Here is a 23,047-nt window from a genome sequence, read left to right as displayed (position 1 = left end):
GCTAGTTTTTCCGGGTCGGCATTCGGTACCTGGGCCTCATTCTTCAGATAGTCTATTTCTTTCGCTATGGGGTCATTCATTAATTTCTCATGGACCAGTATCCATTGTTCATATTCAATTCATTTCAAACTTTTTATTTCCTCCGAATACGAAGAGTAAAAAAAAATAAATAAATAAATAATAACCGCTAATCAACAGGCCATAAAATTCTTTTAAACTATATAACAACAAGTACGCAAAGGCCTTCAATCAAACTTACCACACAAATTAACACTTCATTCAATAAATAATAAATTAACACTTAAAATTAACACTTCACAAATTAACACTTCATTCAATAATTAATAAATAAAAAAATAAAATAAAATTAATTAACCTTCATGCGCAGCTTTATGTAAATTATGAGAAAAAAGAGGCAATTTGGATAAGAATTTCTTTTGCTTTTTCTCCAAAACATCGAAAGGGTTTTTTTTTATTTTATATGTATTTATTAAAAAACTATTTGATTCAGATTTAGAAAAGGGGCAAAGGAACTTAGCAAAATTCAAAAACGTGGTTTTTACATGCACAATATTACTAATTCTAAAAAACGGGAGAAGCGATGAAAAACCTAAAATTTGAGGCAAAGCGACTGTATTATATACCCGAGCCATTGATTTCCGAGAAAGAAGATCGCGAAGACAAATTACTGCCCCGAAACTAGACGCTATTCTACTTTTAACTGCTTTAGTAATAGAAGCACGGGGTAGAGCTAAAGTTGGTCAATAAGGCACACTAAGATATAAAAAAGATTCCAAAGCTTTTAAAATACTAACATAAATACGAACAGAAATTTCTGAATTAACGAGATCATTAGCCTTAGAACCAGGGATTAAAAACTGTCACTTTTTAGGGTGAAAACGAAGTCCATGCTCACTAAAAACCTTTGCTAAAAAATCTACATTTTGTTGAAGTGACTAAAGTGATCGACTTAAAAGGAGTAAATCATCTGCGTAAGCAATCCACGACAGAACATAACCTTAACCATAAATAAAAGTCAACTGAATTTGATCAAATAGCCCCGAAACAGTAATATTGAAAATCCAAGGAGAAATAATGCTTCCATGCCTCAGCCCCCTACGTAACTTAACATTATAATCACTTAACTGATTCTTCCACTTAATACGAATACGAGAGGAGCCATACCACTTTTTTAAAACCAAAACAACTGGTAGTGGGACATTTTTCTTCAGAAGCACAGTCATAGCCCAAGAATGGACAATTGAATCATACGCCGCCACAAAATCTAACGCAAGTGTATAAACCCTATCCCATGGCTTACAAAAGGATATAAGTCTCGAAGGAAAGGTATGAGCCAAATCCTAGCGTAGACCCTTATGGAACCCAGTTAGAATCTGGCCTTTGTTACAAGACCCAAGATACTTTAAAAAAACTAACTCGAAAATTTGCTAATCTGGCACGAAACCGTATTCGGCCTGTAATCAGAACACCGATTCGTATTCCCTCCTTTGTTCTTAAAGGGATGAAGTGGTAGCACGAGAAAAGCTAGTTTGAAGAACTCCAGAAGAAAGAATAGTAGTAAAAAGAGTAGCCGGAAGAAGGATTGCTTGGGGGGGGTGCCCATTTTATATGGTTTGAATGTATGCCATCATGATCAAAAGAATGCTTACTTTTTAGAGCTTTAATTGCTGCCGTTATATCTTCAACAGAAACAGATATTTTACTATTTGGGCGGGGCTTTGAAATTTCTTCCGATAATAAAGAGTTCAAGTTCAAGTTCAAGTTCATTTAATTTCTCATTAAATCACTACAAGACAAAATAACACTTTTACAATATGAATCAATGGAAAACAAAATATTTACAGAGGGTGCCTGCCTACACAGTGAGTTATACTCGAAAACTGGCACCCTAAAAAAAAATAAAAGAAATAATAATAATAATAACAAATGATGAAAAGAAATGATAATACACTAGATATACTGGGAAGAAAATGAGACACCACACTGAACCCACCGCCCACACCTCAAATCAATAAATTACCACATAATTAAATATTTATCAACAATTGCACCGGCCAACATGACTTCAAATAAATGAATACTTATCTATAATTACTTATTAGATATAGTTTGAATTTAGCTTTAGAAACTGGAATAGAAAAAGGCGAATCTATATTGCTTTCATAAATATTCCATAACTTTATTATTGAATTTTTAGGAGAAAATCTGGATCTTTCAGTTCGGATTCTAGGGCAAGGTAATTTGGCTGAACTTCTTAAACAATAATTATTCTGGACCAAAGAAACTAAAGAGAAGTTACTAGAATTTAAGGCCAATGGTAATAATTCTTTTATTTGTTTTAGTCTGAAAAGGACACAATTTGCAGTAAGGACTAGTTCAACTGGCAATATTCTTAAAAATGTATAAAGGCTCTTAGTAGGGGATTTATCGGGGAGGGAAGATGGGGAAGGAAGGAGTGCTTTTAACGTACGAAGGGCATTATTTTGAGGACGTTGAAGGGGCTTAATAAGAGATTTGAAAGTATTTAAATAAGCAATTGGAAATTAATTAAAGTAAGAAAGGATTAGAGATTAGTAAACTGACTTAAGAACTGGGAAAGGGAGGTGGAATTTTAGATACCGCAGTAACCCCACATTCCTTCCTAGCTGCATCCTTAGCCTATCAAGATGAAGTTTCCAAGATAAATGTTCATTAACCTTGAGCCCTAGATAATTACAAGACTCCTTCCTGGCAATGGTCGCTACTTCTCAGTCAAAACGGACATATATTTCGGAAATCGACGGTACAGCATAAGACATTCGAGAGAAGATACTAAAATGGGTTTTCGAAGAGTTTAACACCATGAGGTTGTCAGCAAACCACTGTAATAGTTTCTTTAGACCAAAACAGAGGTTTTCTCTGACGGATGATTCATCTGAACTTGTGACAGAATTAGCTGTGTCGTCTGCGAATAGTAAAGCAAGTCCATCATTGGTGATAGTGTTCAGAAGGTCATTGGTGTATATTAAAAATAGTAGTGGTCCAAGAATTGAACCTTGTTGTACTCCTACCTTTTCAGAACATGGCGTTTTTACCGATCTTACTGCACCTCCATCCACAAATTGATTCCGACCACTGAGGTAGGACAGGATGAGTAAGAGAGCATTACCTCTTATTCCGTAGTTGTCAAGCTTATCCAGAAGAATCAGATGAAAAATAGTGTCAAACGCTTTTTTTATATCCACAAATATTGTAGCTGGTATCACATTACGGTCCATCGCATCATTCAAAAATTGTAGCAAAACCATTATAGAATGTTCGGTTGAGTGCCCAGGCCTAAATCCAAACTGATACTTGTTGAAGAAGTTAGACCTAGTCAGATAATTCATCAGTCTGTTGTAGATGCAGCGCTCCATAATTTTTGAAAAAGCAGAGAGAATAGCCGTGATTCAACTGCTGCATCACCGGATGAAAAATCATGATTATAATGAGTTATCCAATCATCTACTTTCAGAGAACTATTAGAATCTGGTGAACAATCATTATTACGACGTCTAGAATTAACCAAACTCCAAAGCTCCTTCTTATCACTAGTAATCCTTGAACCAATTTCATTTTTTTTAATTTTATTATGCAAACGCAACTCAGCCCGAAAAACGCGTTTAGTTAATTTCATACCATCATAAAATGGTCCAGATCGCTGTTTTCCCGCGCAATTCCAAAGGTAACAAGCTTGAGATGCATTCTTTTGGCTTTGCTTTAAAATCGGGTTAAGGTTCCAACCTAAAACACGAGATCCACGACGGAAAGAATAAGTCGTAAATGCTTTATTAGCCCCGACTTTTAAACTATGAACAATTTCAAGGTAAAATAGATCAATATCAATTTGATCAAAATCCTTAGAATAATTTACAATTATTTCAGCTAAAAGAGCATCAGATTCTTCATGATATTTGCACATTTTTTCCCGATCCCATTATCATTTTATTTACAATTTGACTAGAACAATGGATAATTTTAAAAGATGGAATTTGAATATTTAAATGAAAAGAAAGGTAAAAAATGGTCACTAATAGGCATATCCAATCCAACATGAATAGGCTGTGGCAATAACGCTGTATTTGAAACAAGCACATGGTCTAGATTAGAGCAAGAACCAGTATTATGGACTTACGTAAAATCCGCATCTTTTGAAACTATAGTAAAAACCGAAAACAAAGCTAAAAGAGCGGAGGAGCAGACATCAGAGATAGCAATGTTGCAGTTCAAATCCCGGCAAATAAGCCAATTGCAATTTATTCTAGGAGGTAAAATTGCTAGTTCCTTTTTCCTCGTTTCTTATTCGCATGCCTCTCCTCATTTCTCATTTCAACCGAACAATATTCCCTTCTAGAAATAATATACTCTACTTTGACTGGAAAGTGGTCCGATTCTGTTGGATGTATCACTTTAACATTCAGAGGTTCAATTTCGAGCCCAATATCAACCAATATATAATCAATTAAACTAAAGCGAGGTATAGAAACACAAGTGTACTCACTCAAGTTTCCATCCTCACCAAATCTCCCATTACCAATTGCCAACCCAGAAGCTCTACAAAGTACAAGCAGCTTCCTTCCCATGAGTTAACTATCCTTTTTCGGTCTTGGCTCTTTCGTGGTATACAATTCATTGAAGGAATAATATCCGCTACAGGGTCATCATCTGAAACAAGATTCATATTTAGCTCTGATTGTTCAGCGGTGTAAGCGTTTAAATCATCTATTAATAACACTAAATCTCCATTATACAGCGATCTATTAAGAATCATTTCTTCCTCTAGTATTGACCAAGTATCATCTTCGCAATATGAACTATTCTCTGGTGAAATATAAACACACCCCAATATGAACCGCTTCCCCAATAAATTCAAACTTAACCATATCAAATTCTCAGACTTGCTTGGCAGACGACATTAAACTGGAATACCAAATACCCTATGAAGTCTTTGGCCTTTTCCAGTGATTAAATTTCAAAAATATATTCATAAAAAAAGTTATGTTTCAAAGAAAAGTAATGAGTCTCATTAAAAACCAAGACAAGCAGAAATTAAGTCCTAATTTATACTTGAACAAACGTAAATAATAATTTTTACAATCAAGTTAAACTTAAAATAAACGGAAATGTCCGTAAACAGGAGTTGGTCTACTGCCGCCTATACATTTTCGAAGCCATAACGCCATTTGTGATTTAAACAAAACGATTAGCATTTCGGGAAGTTTATTTTGTTTGTAATAACATCAACAGCCTTTCAACCTTACATGAAGCAGAAGATACACAGAAAGGAGGACTTTATGTGAAAATCAATGTTCTCTCTTAGCATTCGCCGTGATGGATCTTTGCTAATAGCTATCCAAGATCAGAAATCAGCAGATATAATAATTAATCTAAAATTTCTACTGAATATCCCAATTAAATTATCTAAATGGAACCCAAACCAATACCCAACTAAAATAGTAGTGTACAATGTCGCCCCAGAAATAACTATTCAGGAGATAAAAGAAGGGCTCTCTGATGGAGCTGGCAACACAATCCCAGTTGCAGATGTCACCCAACTGGGTAAACCCAACTATAATGGCCTAAAAACAAGTAGATCTTTTTTATTTACACTGAAGGAAAAATTAATATCCCAGAAAAGTTATTCTTATTCGGGCAAATCAAACCACACAAGGCGTACAGGCCAAAGCCTATCCAGTGTCAGAAGTGTCTCAAACAGGGACACACAAAAAACAAATGCAGCGAAATTCTTCTAGCCTGTAGTAATTGTAAAGCCTCCCATCCTAAAGAATTGACAACTTGCAACAACACTCAGCCTACATGTATAAACTGCAGAGGCCCAAATGATTCCAATAAATCACTATGCCCTGCATATAAAAAACGAGCACTAACACTCCAAATAGCAACAAAGAAGACCATTCCATACCCATTCGCAGCTATGGAAGCAAATACTGCCCAACCACACCAAACATAACCCATAATAAAATCAACCAAAACTCCCAAGTTAAACACTCCCAGTGCAACAAGTACCCCTTACAAAACACCATCCTCTAAGCCCCCTAGCTCATATCCCTATCAGATAGAATCACCAAGCCAACAAGCCTCCTCGTCCAGTGAGATGAGGTCTGCCTGCCCCCCCCCCCCTCCCAAGAAGAAACAAACCAGAAATTAATCCCTTAACTGACCAACTGGATGCACAACCATGCATGCAAACTCCAAATATACGCTTATTCATTCTAGACTGTAATGCAGTCCAGGCCATGAACTTACAGCAACTAGAGAAAAAAAAAATAATCGATTACTTTGCAAATACCTACATACATCACCCGCTTAACATTCAATCAAAAAAGATCGATATATAATAATCTTACCTAAGAATAGATAGAAAGATAACGAGTATACACAACTACCCCCCACCCACACTATCAATCAAAACTAAATTATAAAAAAATCTAAATGTAAGACACACATATGACCTTTCTCAGCTATTTTATTAATTATAAATAAATTGATCGTTATTTCCCCCAGGAAACTCAATTAGCCCAAAATCAACAAATTAAGTCTCTGGGATATACTATCCTGAGAAAGGATAGATCATCAGAGAGGAAAGGAGGTGGAGTAGCTTTAATAATTAATAATACAATACAATTCTGTGGCATCAAATTTAGATAAATGTTCTATCTTTCTTTCGAATTTTCTTTAAATCTATACGGGATAAATAAAATTCATAAAAGTTTTCGTTTGACCTTTCGCAAGCGAAAGGTCAGATTCATTTTATTCCAAGGCACCTGAATCACCCTGATATATATGGTTTGAATCATGTAATTTTGTTTTTCCCAGTGAATTTTGCCTCATTCTTTACTACATCAACGCTGTTGCGGTGATTATGATTGATAAGAAATTATATGTATGCGTTTTAAAAAATAACTCACTTAAAATAGAGCTGGAGTTATTTTTTTCTCAGGGGGGGGGCAAATGCAGACTTTACCGCTCCCTACCGCACCATCAACTCTAAAAATATTACAATTTTTGCCAAAAAATATTACAATTGAAGCTTGTTTTTCCGCCCCTCGGGCCTTCCGTGGCACTTATTCCCTCTAGCCCCTGCCCGCTAGATCCGGTCCTGACTTAAAAACAAAATTTAGAAAACTAAACAGAATGAAAGACAAGAGCAACTAAAACTTACTTGGGTATGCAACAAAAGTAGTATAATATCTTAGTGATTGTAGAGGCATCTATCACCAAATCTGCCAGTTTATCCAGAACTCATAAATCTCTTCCGACTTCCTGGGTTTACATATCGTTTTTTTTATTCTGTTTCGCATCCCCAATACCCAGAAGATTATGCTTAACCTCCACTAGAGGTTCAAACTTAATAATCTGAATCATTACCAAGACATTCCTTATAAGTTTTTGAGATCCTAGATGCATATAATGTCCTTGAATTTCTTCAACATCCCCTCAAAATCTCCCGGAAATTTATCACCCTTAGCCTTTCCTGAAATATTGCAGATACACCTTTTTGACCACGTGGATACAAAAAGTGTCTTTTGATTTAGAACGCAGTGACATTTAATAGACACATTTCAAAAGGACAGAATAACGACAGATTAATCAGGAAGGTCTAATAGACAACACCTTACCTTATACAGACATCATTCAATGTTTAGCTGTTTATAATTCTTTTTATCATTCTCTTTTTGCTTACAAATATTCCCAGATGTGGGACCAAAATATTGGAGCTTTGTGTTTTAATGATAACTGTCTTCACAATTAAATTTTTGTCAAAAGTTTTAAACGTTTGCAGATAAATCTGTGTCATTTTCAAAATAAACAACACAATAGGATCCTAGAAATTATATATTATTGCTAGGCAGAAAGTGTCCTGTTCTACTACTACTACTACCACTAATAGAATGACTATTCCCACTGTAATAATTCTTTTAAGTCTATACTAAAACTATTCCAAAAACAATCCAGCCATGATTATTCCTCCTTTAACTACTTCTATCTACGACGCCTATCTTTAAAATACTTCTATATTTTACTACGAGACCCCTTTTATCAATTAAACATTTATACCTAATATTATGCTTATTTAAATGTTTGTGCTATAGATTTTAAAATAAAAAAAAACACTTTACACGTTTTATTGATTACGTTTATTAACCAATGTTGGTTAATAAAAAGCATTAATAAACAAAAATACAAGGTCAACTTTAAATTAATAAAGAAAAAAGTTTTTCCTAAAAGTATAGAGCATATTTACTAAAGGTATCAAGATTACAACAATCAGAATTTCCTTTGATAAACTAATAAAGTGAAAAGGTTAAAAAAAAAACTATATAGAAAAGTGGACTCAAGCTGAAGACAAAAAAAAATATCATACATAAGTGCTGTATTACCACTTTCATCAAGGGGGTGTTTTACCTTCATCATTTTGTTCACTGTGAGCTCTTCCATGTTTCCCTAAGCTAGAACTAGACACAAACGTTTTCCTACATTTACCGCACTCAAAGGGTTTTTCTCCAGTATGGATTTTTTGGTGTTTTGATAAATTAGAGCTAGAAGGGAAACGCTTCTCACAAACATCACACTGGAAAGGTTTTTCCCCGGTATGTATTTTTCTATGTAGAGACAAACTAGAACTAGTGGAAAAACTTTTCTTGCAAACATCACATTCAAAAGGTTTCTCCCCAGTATGAATTCTTCGATGTGACGACAAACTAAATTTAAAGGTGAAAGCTTTTTCACACATATCACACTCGAAGGGTTTTTTTCCACTATGAGTTTTTCGGTGTTTTGATAAACTGGAAGCAGAAGGAAAGCTGCTATTACATTTGTCACATTTAAAAGGTTTCTCGCCAGTGTGAAGTCTTCGATGTGAAGACAAACTGAATGCAAAAGTAAAGCTTTTTTCACATATATCACACACGAAAGGCTTTTCACCAGTATGAGTCTTTTGATGTTGAGACAAATTATAACTAGAAGAGAAGCCTTTTCTACATATGTCACAATTGAAACGTTTTTCCCCAGCATGAATAACTCTCCGATGACGCGATAGCACTGAGCTGGTGCTGAATGCTTTCTCACATGCATCACATTTGAAAGGTTTCTCTCCAGTATGAATTCTTCTATGATATGACATTTGGTATCTTTGTGAGAATGTCTTCTTACATATATCACACCCAAAAAGTTTCTCTCCTTCATACGGTTTTTCATGTTTATATAAATCACCTCTGGTTAATATTTCTAATGAACTACCTGGATCTTGCTTGTGGTCATCTTTTTCGGTGGTATCATAGCTAGAAAAAACATGGAAGCCACTGGCCAGCTCCGGTTCACAATCTGAACCAACTTCTTGCTTAAGATATACACTTGTAAAGCCAGGAACAAGCTGTTTTCTCTGTTCTTGTTTGGACGGATCGCTTTCATGGATTGACGCAATAGTGACACCTAGAAATAAATCAACCCAAATTTTAGTCACAAACACAAATAGTCAACAAATTTAGGCACAAACACAAATTTAGCAAAAAAATTTAGTCACAAGCACAACTTTGTCAACAAAATTTATCCAAAAGGGTGGAAAAGGGACAGTAGAAATTCTTCTCCCTTCCTTCAATAAAATTTGAGAAACCAAAAGCTGAACCCCAGCAGCCTAAGTGAGAAGAGTGAGCCACCAGAAAGACAGCATCATGCACGCCTAAGAACTGGTAAGGCCAGTTGTTTGTTCTATATATTTATAACAGTTAAAAAAGCCAGCTTAACCAGCTGTATGTCCTCACACCACCCGAGATAGTGTTCATCCTATTATATTTTATTTCATTTGCATCAACCAAACTTGACTTTTTAGAGAGGCCCGCATAATGGGATAGTACGTTTTGTTTATATTTACCTTATGTTTTGCCTTGTGTTTCTTCACCATTTAAATGTACAGATTAATTTAATTTAATGTCACTTCAAACCTTAAAAAACTTTACCTGAGCTTGTTGTATAAATTGACATTCTTCTCTGGAATAGTGCCAATCCTTTTTTGTTAAATAAACTGATACCCGTCATAAAGCGAGTTAAACTTTCTCACCTTTGCAATGCGTATAGACCCATCATTGTGTTGAATCTTTGTGTCAATTATTTGAGCAACTTATTTGTGATTAATTATCATCCAACGTTATTTAATTTAATTTTCCCGCTGTATCTTTTTTTTTTTTTTTAGTAGTCAACATGTCTATGGATGTTACATGTGTAATATAAACGTTCATTGATGGTGTAGATGCTATATTTATCATTTATTTAAATAATGAAATTGCGTCATATATCACATACAGGAAGAAGCCATCGACTTTTACTTAGCTGGATATAATAAAGGACGACCCCAAGATGAGTTACTCAAATATAACATCATACACTTTGCATATCAGTTGTAGATTTGTCTTTTGTTAATGAACTCTCTTTCCTTTTGTCACTGCTTCTTCTTCTTTTTTCTTTTTTATTGCTTTTTTCTATTTTTTTTGTTCCTTCTTTTTTTCTTTCTATTTTGTCAGAATTTGTTTTTAAAGTTTAAATGCTTAATTGATTAATAGTTTAATATGTGTAAGTTTTGTTTGGTGATTTTCCTACTTTTCAGGCCACAATCTCTGATTGTGTTATTGAGTTTTTTTTGTTTTTTTTTTAATAAAATAGATAAATGTACGGTAATGATAATGATAATGCAATGCTCAATGAAAATATGTTTTAAACACTTACTGACTACCATAAAGTTAACAAATAAGAACTGTTTAAAATAGCCATTTCTGAAAGTAGTTTCAGAAAGTCTCAATATTCAGACGCTGAAAAAGTGTATGATTCTATTGAATCTTCCACTTTTCGGTTTAATTGGGTTAACAAACGTTTTTGAAATGAGGCATATTTATTTTAACTAAAGAGGCTTAATTCCATCATAGACAATCCAGAAAAAAAAAACATATTTGGTACGTTTATCTTTTTAAACTGAGATATACAGCCAATCTATTGCTACTACCAAAAACTGATGATAACAAACAGGTTCCATATTTTCTCCAGTCATCAAAAATCATATTTTTAAGGACTTCTTACCAACTGCTTTAGGGATGACATGATTTTCATTGATACCCAGTGCATGATCAAAATCTCATATTTTCAGAAAACTACCATCCCTTCCCAGTAAAATATAGGCCATTAATCTTCACCATGGCCTTAGAAACTGATGTCGAACCCTGATTTTCGAAGAGGCTCATTTTTAACACACGGTTAGTCAAACTCATGCCTAAAAACAACCCTTCTACAATAGCTTAAGAACATTTACCCTATCTTCCTCAACTTCTCGAAGCAGCCACGTTTCAGAGCCAAGCTTGATCGCTGTTATTAACATTGTTTCGGGTATTCTAATCTTATTGAAGAGGACTTTTGTTTCTATTCTTCAATCTTTTTCCGACTACCAGGGCTATTTTGCTTTTATATTTTTGCTTTATGCACCCAATTTATTATCTATGCTAACAAAGTGAATGAAGCCTTCCATTTTAGCGATTATTTCGTTACCTAACTTTATTATTACCTGAGTATTTGATTTATTATTACTCAGTATTATTCCTTATTATTACTTACGAATCATCCTATTATTTTTAAGTATTATTAATTATTACATATTATGTTAATTTTGATTTAAAAAAACTTAACCTATCTTTAAATCCCAGAAATGCTGACATTTACAGATCCAGAGAAGTAGACTTTTGTCTTCAACACACCAACATAGAATAGCAAGGATCATCTCTCTTCCTAAATTTCCTTGGCTAGTATACGACAGGAGGAAAATCTATTCCCAACCGACCAGGTGTATTATTAGTACTTTTTGCAAGGTTTTTTAACCTCTAGTTTTAGATTTACCTAAGACTAGCACCTAATCCTTAGCCTGAAGCTTGCAGCTAATTTTCAGTCAAAGGCAAGTTGCAAAGTTTATGGCCTTATAGTCATGCTATCTGCCATCATAATCATCGATTATGGCTTTCTAAAAAATATACTTTTTTAATGTTAATAAAGTCATCTCTAAATAACATCAAATGGTAACCCTTCCGAAAAAATACCAAAAGAGTTGAAGTGGTAACGCAAGTAGCTGATATCCAGAAAGGGCAAAGGTCTATGAAGTCACAACAAAACGCCTTTCTCATTCAGTAGCATACCAATTTTCACGTGAGTACGGTATTTTCTTTGATATATTAAAAATTTATCATTAAACAACGCATTGCTGCTTATATTTGTCTCTTAAATACCCTTATAGGCAAGCAAATACCCTTAAAAATTGAAAATATGCTGGAAAGGGTTTAAGTTTTTTAGAAACAAAAGTTGAGAAATGTCATTTTGCTTTTATTTTCAGATATAATTTTCGACCAAATATGGAAACGAAGTACTAGAGCCAGTGATGACCCTATAGTCATATCCCTCAAAGGACTCATAGCGGTGAAGTAAAAAAAAACTACATTTTTAGCTAACTCTTTACCTAAAGGCAGCATACCTGGATCCCTCTACATTTGAAAGGTCGTCACTCGTAGATTCTTCTCTCAACCGCCATTCTTTATTGTAGCTACTGCACGATGCATTAAGTAATGCTGCAGATACCACAAGCGTGCCTACACCAACTTGCCTTAACATAGTTGAAGTCATTGGGTCTATGGTAGAATCCAGTGAAGAAAGCTTGATCCAGTCGTTGTTTTACACAACGGGTTTCAAAACCATAAGAAGGGCTAGCGTCCGCAACTCTGCTGATAATATCTTAAAATCTTTTTATAAGTTCCACATAATCTTTCAGACGTAGAGTTGACATAGACCCGAAATCTGGTAAGTTTTTTCTTTCTTCATTAATTTGCTTAAATACAGTGACACAAATTCAGAAAAGTCCCGGAGGCGCTTAACGAACTATTTTCATTTTCCACCTAAAAGTGTAGTTATCTTATATTTAGCCTACACCTTTGAAATAGTAAAGGATCTAGAGTTTTGGGTGGAGAAGCTATGGACTTAAATTAAGGTTCTTTTATTGGGTACTTATTGTTACTTATGCAAAGGGTGCCTTGCCCCGTTTCATTGGGGACCAAAAAACGTACCTGCAAAATCAAAAGCATAACCCCTCATATTCTTAAAAAAGAGCTAAAGTGGCAAAAAATATCAATAAGACAGCAAGTAAATGGTTAGGAAAAAGAATTGTCTTCCTAAAAGCAAAATAAATTGTAAAAATAAGTCATCAAAAGGTACAATTTTCTTCAAATTTGCCTCCCTTTGAAACTCTATTTCAAAGAAGAGATACTTAAAGAAAATATTTTTTGCCAACAAAAAAAAATCATTAGTTTTATTTTGCTTTAAGTTGTCAATTTTTTCCCCTGTTAATAAAAGAAATGTTTGTAAAGTATTTTTCACTTTTTCTCCCTAAGAATTAAGATTTAAATTTTGCAACAAATTTCAGTAATAGTTAAAATATAGAATGTTTTAACCATGGAAGTAGGAGGACATTATTCAAATGAGCTGAAAATCTACACAATTTTTAAAATGTTGATGTATGGGACGTCATCTCCTTTAAAACCTTGAATAGAAACAAGCTGACTGACCATCTTAATAGAGCGCCTTGAGAGAAATAATTTTTTCTTCCTTGATTGTTTGATTAAATAAATGCATTTTTGAGCTATTTGTTACAAAGAGTTAGGTTTTTGTTATGGAAACAAAATTAAAAACATGACGTCCAGAATTAATACAGTAAAGAAGGTCCAAGACGGTCAACACTTTTAATCAAAAGCTTTTGTCAATGGATTGACGACTGTTTCAATCAACCTTCAATCGACCCATCAATCAACCTTTCAATCTTGACCAAAGCTAATTTCAAGTTTAATTTTAACTCACAGTCGGATTTTTAGTTTCAGTTCAGAGTCGTGTTGTAAGTGTCTACTGTGTGTGAAATGCAGTCTAATACTGATTTGGCTCTTCTTGCATGTAATTTGGCTGCACTAAAGCGAAAACAAAAAGAATGCAAGTACCATCATTGTAGTACCACAGGGAAGGTTTTGGGATGTCATTTGCTGACGCTCCAGACTTCTTTGTCTGCTCAATCTTCTTTTTTCTGCTCTTTTGTACTCGCGGTTGAAATTTGTTCTTAAAACATTATTTTTTTTTTTAGTTCGGGAACTGTATAATCGAGTTTCAATGTCTTTACCGCCTGCAATATCCTTTCAAATACCGCACTTTTCTTATTTTGGTTATTATAGTCTCTACTTCTAATGTTCCATAACTCAGGGAAATCACGATATAACTCTATTAATACACAGATAAAGGCACGTTCTGCATTTTTTGCTTACTTCTGATCTGTCTTCCATTGTTGCTGGTACGTGACTGACGCAATACTTCAACATAACTAGTGTAGACGGTCAATCGCCCTCGCCAACTACTCGAGTCATTCAAACTTTCTATCAATCACCATCAACGCTTGACTTGAGCGTCAAATAGGTTCCTAGACGGTCAGTCATGCTTGGATCAATCGACTGACCGAAGCTTTTGATAAAAATGATTGACCGTCTTGGGCCTCCTTAAAAACTGTTTCTTTTCTAATGATCTTTTCATTCTGAAACATTAACTGAGATTTTTTCATGACTTAAATTCTTGAAAATTTCATGGCTTCTTATTCTTCAAAATTTTATTGTTCTTGATAAACTTCCCGTGAGCCCCCGAAGTCAAGCTTAAAATCTAAGCGACCCCTCCCCATTTGTCTAATATTCTCTCTAACTTTCCTACTAGGTTCCTTCAGCTGTTAATTTCAATTCCTTAAATTTTACAAATATGCTACTCTGTAAACCTGGACGCAAATAGTAGTTTTCGATTCAGCTCTAGCCTTTATACTAACTCAAAGTCCAGCATCCCTGCCCTGCCCCTAAATGTCCAAAAAGTATGACTTAATACGAAAAGCTGTTCCCAAAATATTGCGCATACGCTTAATTGACAACATGGCAGCAAATAGTGCAGTTTAACCATTCTAGATAAGTATACTTCACACATTAGTTTTATAGGAGCCTATCATGCGAAAACGTTATTTACCTATGAATTTACGAAAAAATATTAGTTGGCCGTTTTCCTCCTCCTTTAAAGCTACATTTGAATTTCCATTCCTTAGCCCCAATCCATTTCTTTCTCTATCCGTACCTGAAACTTTTTGCTCAATCCCTCCAGCCATTGCCAAAATGTTGTAGAAATGCTACTTCGAAGAATTGTATAAACATAGTAAATTTAAACTTACACCCCCTTCCTTCAGAAACTTCAATCCACTTGACAATAATTCCTCAATTTTTAATTCGACCTCATAAGCCATTCCCAAGATTTTGCAAATAATTGAAAAATAGAACGTACATAACTTCTTTTAATTTATTCAGGTACGCGTGTCCTTTCTAAAATATACTTTTGGGAAACAGGTGGGGTGACCAGGCGAAAAATCCAGAAGAGCTAGATTATTAGGAACAACGACTTTTATGTCCCCTTTTAGTCATCTCCATCCTATATCGTTCCTAACAAATGTTTGATTTACTTAGCACACTGACTGATCATGAAAACTTTTGAGAAAATCGGACAACCAGGATCAACCATGCCCGCCTTGTCCATCATAAATTCTAAGGGTAAATAATGTGAAACAGGCATAAATTACGGCCCCTTATCCCAGGGAATGCAGGAGTTATACTACCTCTGATACATATTTGTTGGAACTTTTTACTATTTTGAACCAAATGGCCATGTAAAATTTTGATTGGATGTCTAGAGTTGTGAAGGGCGTGTGGGAAAAAAGGTATAGGAGGAGACTAGTTGCCTTCCTATCACTTTCAACTCTTAAAAAGAACCTAGATGTTTCTACTCGTTTCAATGATACATTTCAGTTCTAAAGATAATGCATATGCCCCCATAAAATGTATTATTTGTTCGTTTTTTGTTGACATGCCTATTTCATGGAAAAAGAAAAGAAAATTTTAAATCTTTTGGCTTTTTCATGCATAAGAATGCCCAGTTTGGCTTGCTATTTGTACTTGGGAGAAAAATTTTCGAATTTATTTGACAACATACACCCTTTTGAAAATCCAGACGCATATAATATTGTTTGAATTAGTTATATACTTCCTCAAGTTGACCTGACAAATAAAACTTAGTGCCATTCCCAAAACATTTTACCAGTGCTCTTTGACAACCTGGATACACTTAAACTCTTTTGGTTTAGTTCAATTGTAAGAGCCAAATTAGTAAAAGAAATAACCATGAAAGTTTCACTTCAACATCCTCAATCGTTCTTGGGATGGCGACCAGCATACACACGGTACCTTTTGATTTAGTTTTAAAGCATAATGGACAAGTTGCGTAACTATCGGTAGTTGACACACTCAATATCCCTAGAGATATATCTACTGGACCGTTTAACTCGATCGAACAAAATGGCTATCTCAAAATTTTGGTTGGCAATCTTTTTAGAATTCCTGAGCTTGGGAAGAGGGCTACTTGTAGACCCCGGTAACACACCCGCGCATTGACCGAACACTGCCAACGAAAGGCCAGGTTGACCACCACCAAAGCGTCAGAACGCCGCCAGCGCACCGCACGCGCGGCGCCACCGGCAGAGGCGGCGGCGTTCGGCTTACTTTGAATTAATTTTGCAGCAACTGTTTATTGCGTCAACCGTAAAGTCGGAGCTTTTCTTTTCTCGTGCGGTAAGTATTTCTAATTTCCTGATTAGGAATCAAGCAGGGCTTGCACTATCTCCAAATTTTCGGGGATTCCCCCAAAAATATATTTGTCACCCCAAAAACAAACTGGTTCACCGAATCCCCGAAAATCACCCAATCACGGTGCCACCCCTAGTAACTATTCCTGCCAAATATTGCTTTTTATACCATAATTCTTCACTACTCTCTTGTTCTTTTGTTTTCGTCTCTTGTGTTACTTTGCATATAAACCAGACAGATACAATTGCAATATACACGCTTCTTCATATGTTGACAAATGTATCGTCTTTATGAAATTAAATAAAAAAAACTATTTTTTTTTAAACTGAAAGTAAGGAGTGACATCAAAACTTAAAACGAACAGCAATTATTCCTTATATGAAAGGGGTTGTCCCCTTCTCAACGCCTCGCTTTTTAAAACCATAGAAATACTTTGATAGACCCAGGGCCCTACATTGGGGTTTGTTCATTGTCTTGGGCCTTTTTGGATTTCTCATAGGCTACTGGCCTAATTTGGCTTTTGTGTGTGCTCCCTTTTAATTATATTCTTTGGATCTTATCGACTGCCAAGGTGAATCTATTATCTATTATTTCAATTATTATGCAAGGGTTCTGAAACCCCACAGCCATTTCATTTCTACCAGATCTCTACTTCTCTTGATGAATAACGAAGAACACCAGCGACTTGCGAAGTTTTTAACTCATGAATAGGTCCGAATCTGTTGTAAATTCAAGCTGGGATTTGAGAAAGACTGATAAAAATATTAATGTTTGCGGTCAACATCGATCGCGCCAGCGACGCGTCACCGACATATTAGCGTTGGCGGCACGAAAAAGTCATCGGCGGGTCTAGCTACTTGCCCTCCAATTACTTTTGACTCTCGAAACCGGTACTAGAACATTTAATTTCAAATCGAATGAGCTCCTTTAAAAGTTTCAATGATAATGCTATCCGTGATAATGCTGCACTGCCTTTAATATTGATTATACGTCCCTTTAAAAACCTGAGAGCATATGGTTTTTTCGTTTATTCGAAACTCCCACCAAACGTTTCCTTGATACTCTTAGCGTCATTAGTTACAGCCATTGTAGAAGTAGTATTAAAAGTATGCATACAGTGCCTTCTGTTTCGTTCGAAATCCACCATAGCTTACTCTGAAAAGTCCAATTTATTAATGTAAACCATTCCTAAAATATTGCTGGTACAACCTTTTGACAGTCTACATGACAATTTACCTTTTTGACAGTAAACAGTTCCTAAGATATTGCTGTGTCACCCATTTCCACAGTCTACACACTCATAATTTTTTTTATATAGTTCAACATCCGTCCAAATACTCCTTGAAAGCTTCACTATAATGTACTTAGCTTGTGCAGGAGCAATAGTAGCGGTAGCATTAGTGGCAGTATGCACATAGCACCTTTAGTTTTCTTCAATATCCCCCCCCCACAGACATACTCAAAACTTCAACTTAATATCATGAACCGCTCTAGAAGCATTGCTGATACGTCCTTTTGATAACCTGTGTGCCCATAGCTTGCTTCAATTTAGTGAAGTACTGTTCTAATGTTTTCCAAAATTTCGACCTTAATACCCTTAGCTTTAATAGCAAAGCAGTAGTAGTACCATCAGTAGTAGAAGCAGTAGAATCAATAGTAGTAACCTTAGCTTTAGTAGCAGTAGTATTAGTATCAGCAGTAATAGTAGTAGCAATGAAAGTAGTAGTAGTAGAAGCAGTTGTATTCGGATGCAAGTTGTATTAGGAATGTTTCAACTTTTCACACGGAACCTTTCCAAAGATATAGCCCTTTGACAACCTGCATACAGACGTGTGTTGTGATGCCGTTTAAATTCTCCCTCAATATTCCTAAAAAATTTTCACCTTCATACCCTTGGGCATAGTTGTAATAGTAGTCAGAATAGTAGTAGCAGTAGTAGGACAAGTTATAAGACCAGTAGTAGTAGTATTAACAGCACTAGTCCTAGTAGCAGCAGCAGTATTAACATATTGCCTTTTGTTCAATTGAATATCCCCCTCATCATGCCCAGGAAGTTTCAACTTAGAAGCTATTAATGCTATTTGCTCATCTTAAAACTTTTAGCCTTACAAGTAGTTGCAAAAGCAGTAGAAGTATTAGTAATAGCATGCAAATATTGCCTTTTGGTCAATTGATCTTCCCCTTCAAGCAATCTCTGAAAGCTCCTACCTAATACCCAAATCCATTCTTAAGATACGCCCTTTTGACAATCTGCATGGACATAGCGTGTTTTGATTTAGTTCAAATTTTCCCTCAGAGTTGTTCCAAATTTTAGCCTTCATATGCTTAGCCTTAATAGTACTAGCCTAGTATCATAGTAGTAGTGGTGGTAGTAGGAGAAGTAGGATTGTATAAATAACAGTGAAATAGGTAAATGCTTTTATTTGACAGTGAAACACAAAAACGTTATCTGGATATTTCGGTCGCATACACAGTAGCCGTCTTCAGCAGATAAACCTCTACTGTGAATGTGACCGAAATATCCAAAGATTTATTTTTGTGCTGATTCACTCTCAAATATAAGGATTTTCCCTATTGAACTGTTATTTATATGTCATGGAAAGGTAGCGTGATCTGCAAAAATACCTAAGAAGTGTTAGCAGGAGTAGTGTTGTATTCGTAGTAGTACTGACAGCAGAAACAGCAGTATTAATAGCAGCAGTAACATGTATATGTTGTCTTTTGGTCAGTTGAACATTCCCCATGATTAATGGAAAGTTTTATCTTAATACGGTATGTCATTCAAGATATATTGCTGATAAACCGTTTTGACCCACTATTGATCTTAAAAATCCTACCCTTACAAATAGTTACAATAGATGTAGTAGTTGGAGTAGTTTAGAAGCAGTAGTAAGAGTAGAAATGGAAGTAGCATTAGTACTACCATGCACATATTGCCTGTTCGTCATTCGATCTCCCCCTTTAAGCATTTTTGAATGTTCTAACTAAATACCCAAATCTATTCTTGAGATGTGTCCTTTTGACAATCTGTATACCCATAGTTTGTTTTGATTTAGTTCAAATTTCCCCTCAAAATTCTCTCAAATTTCCACCTTCATGCGCTTAGCCCTAAAAGTACTAGTATCATAGTTATTGTGGCAGTAATAGTAGGAGCAGCAGTAGTAGTAATAATACTGTATTAGTAGTGCTACTAAGAATAGTAGCAGCAGTAATAATGGCAGCAGTAGCATGCATATGTTGCCTTTTGTGCAGGTGAACATCCTCCTCATGATGCCCTGGCGTTTCATATTGATACAGTAAGCCGTTTCAAAAATATTTCAGATACACCCTTTTGACAATCAGTATGCACATAGTATGTTTTGATTCACTTCAAATTCCTTCAAAATTTTCAATGGAAGTTTTGGGGGAAATGATAGGGATTGGGAGGGGGGAGGCTGGTTGTATATATAGCTGGTTAGGGAGACCTAGATATGTAGTTGGCAAAGAATCATAAAGTAGCACTAGAGGAAGAGAAGCATTTATAGAGTAACATTGATAAAATAATATTTTAAACTGCATTTCTCGCTAAATACAGCATAAGAAGAAATAAGGAGAGGAATGAAATACAACCTTTCACTTTTGGGCTCGAAACTAAACAATGGTTTATATGGTTAAAATAATACCTCCATTCTCCCCAATTTGCGATTCCACTGCATGTTGGGTGGAATCAGGCGTGGTAGGTAGAACATCCAAAGCATTACCACCATGTTCAGATGACAAAATAGGATTTCTACTTCCAAAAAACTCGTCACCATCAATTAGAAATGTGTCTTCGATTTCTAAAAAGAATTACGAGTAAAAGAAGATGTAATGATTACTTCAAAGGTGTTCAAGATTCACACCAAATTAAGGTGACATGATGACACATGTGTTGGAAAAAAATTATATTCGTTTAGACTATATACTCATTTACACTATATACTCAAATTACAGTTTAACCTATATTTCGATATTTATTAATTCAGCATTTTTCTTGAATTAATATTGAGACTTTTTAATTTGTGTGGTGATTGCGATAGCCATGAAAAGCTCTGACGAAACGCCTGAACTTGTATTCTGAACTTGTATTGAACTTGTATTCTGAATATTCTCCGGTTCTGAATTTTATTCAAAGCAATTTGCTAAGCAGAATTGAGGAGGATATTATCAAAAGACATGATATGGAGCCCATCCGGTGGGCTAGCTTGTGTTTTTAAGCGCAATCCTAATTTGGTTTCTCTGGTGATTTTTTACTCGGATGAGTTATTTTTTGGCTGTTCGTAAGGGCACTATAGTTTTCATTAATTCTTATCTGCCTTATGATGACCGTTTTTTCAGATCGATGGCTAGATATGCTAAAGCTTGTAACACATTGAAGTTTTTAGTAAAAAAAAATCTTTATATTTCTCTAGATTATATGATCATTGGTGACCTCAATACGGATATAAATTACTCATCAATGACAAGTGATTTGTTGTTAGATTGCCTTCCATCTTATCATATTATACCCAAAACTCATCGGTTTTCTTATATTCACCATTCAGGCAGTAAGAGCAATATTGATCACATTATTTGCTCACCTAGTATTACTACATCAATAGTGTTTGTACATGCTGAAGAATAAGACTTAGACCATCTCCCTATTTCACTTACTCTTACGGTGAATTTAAACCCTGCAAGTATTTGTAAAGTACCCCGGTCTTCAAAATAGTTTGAAAAAAGTAATTGAAAGAGAGCTGATGCTCCTCTCTATGCGTTTACACTAACGAACCTGCTATCTGCTATACGAGTTCCCTATCATCTGTTTCAGAGCTCTATACAAGTGAATTGCAAAAAGGACCTGGATTGCTATTATAATCAAATAATTAAATGTCTAAAAGATGCCGAGGCTGTTGCAGTGCCGCTGCAACGTGTTATATGTGGTGCACAAAAACTTATTTGGTCTTTAGATCCTAATTTAAAAACTTTGAAAAATAAAGCAAAGTTTTGGTTAAAAGTCTGGAATGAATGTGGTAGACCGCCTTGTGGAATTGTACCTGACCTTAAGTGTAAGACGGGCAGTGAATATAAAAAAAATATCTTAAGTCAATGCGTTATTGTGGTATGGATTTTCCAGTGTCAAAGAGAGAATGACGAAAAGTTATTAATTCTGAGTCGATTAGAAGTGATGTGCCAAGTAGTGATTGTCTTCCTGCATCTGCTTGGCATGGCCATTACTCGTCTATTTTTTCTAATGTTAATTACCGTGTGCATTCTTTGTATACTCATTCTCTTTCTCCTTTTTTTAGTACCCCTCTATCTCAGCGTCGTTGTGTTCCCATATCTCTTTCATCCGTAGTTGAAGCAATTAAAAAACTTAAATCAGATAATGTTGATAATGATCGTATATCTAGATTTCACAGCACCACACAAAAAATGTACAAATACACAGGTGTGTATTTGTACTTCTAGTGAGTAGAAGGGGGGCTACCAGCGCGATCACGCACCCCTGCTGCCACCTATAACTTTTTTTACATAATTTATTCAAGGATTATCGATCGAGTCTAATGTGGGTGTGTCAAGGTCAATCGATCTGTTGTTGTTTGGCCACGTGCGAATGACATGAGGGATGATTTACATAATCGATGGGGGACATAATTTATTAAAGGATTATCTATAGAGTCTAATGTGTGTGTGTCAAGGTCAATCGATCTGTTGTTGTTTGGCCACGTGCGAATGACATGAGGGATGATTTACATAATCGGCGGGGGACTTATTGATTCACGAGCATAGCACCTGTGAACTTGATTTACATAATCGCTAGGGGAAATTATTGATTCACGAAGGGGAGAATTATGAAACATTAAGGCTTCTTTAATCTTAGGTCTGAGGAAGGGGGAATTAAGAAACAAACATGGCTTCATTGTTGTTTGGTTAGCTTAACCTGAGAAATAGCACCTGTGAACTTGATTTACATAATCGCTAGGGGAAATTATTGATTCACGAAGGGGAGAATTAAGAAACATTAAGGCTTCTTTAATCTTAGGTCTGAGGGATAAACATTCTTTAGGACAGAGAGAAAATTAATATTCTATTTTTAAATAGGGCTTCATTGATCTTTAGTGTCAGGAATCATAATTGACATCACATGTTATCTTGGAATTATGCGGGAGTCTAAAGAGATAGAAATTCTATTTTTAAATACGGCTTCACGGAGCTTTAAGTCGGAGAGATAAATTGATATTCTAACGAAACCCTAATAGTTTAGCTAG

The 23,047-nt window shown here is 35.2% G+C and overlaps 1 protein-coding gene across 1 annotated transcript in view; it reads right to left on the bottom strand.

The window, feature by feature from the left end:
• The window catches only part of LOC148947984 (uncharacterized), a 38,894-nt gene that overhangs the window by 7,198 nt on the left and 8,649 nt on the right, over nt 1-23,047 (bottom strand). Inside the window, exons 3-5 of the mRNA XM_089096059.1 lie at nt 20,441-20,596; nt 8,467-9,492; nt 4,541-4,704 (exon numbers count right to left, since the gene is read on the bottom strand). Coding sequence (XP_088952185.1) covers nt 4,541-4,704; nt 8,467-9,492; nt 20,441-20,596 — 1,346 coding nt within the window. The remainder of the gene's footprint in view (nt 1-4,540; nt 4,705-8,466; nt 9,493-20,440; nt 20,597-23,047) is intronic.

The sequence above is a fragment of the Artemia sp. Qi Xiang Cuo genome, chromosome 10, assembly GCF_049724085.1.
Source record: "Artemia sp. Qi Xiang Cuo chromosome 10, ASM4972408v1, whole genome shotgun sequence".
NCBI lineage: Eukaryota > Metazoa > Arthropoda > Branchiopoda > Anostraca > Artemiidae > Artemia > Artemia sp. Qi Xiang Cuo.
This window is presented reverse-complemented; position numbering and strand designations above follow the sequence as displayed.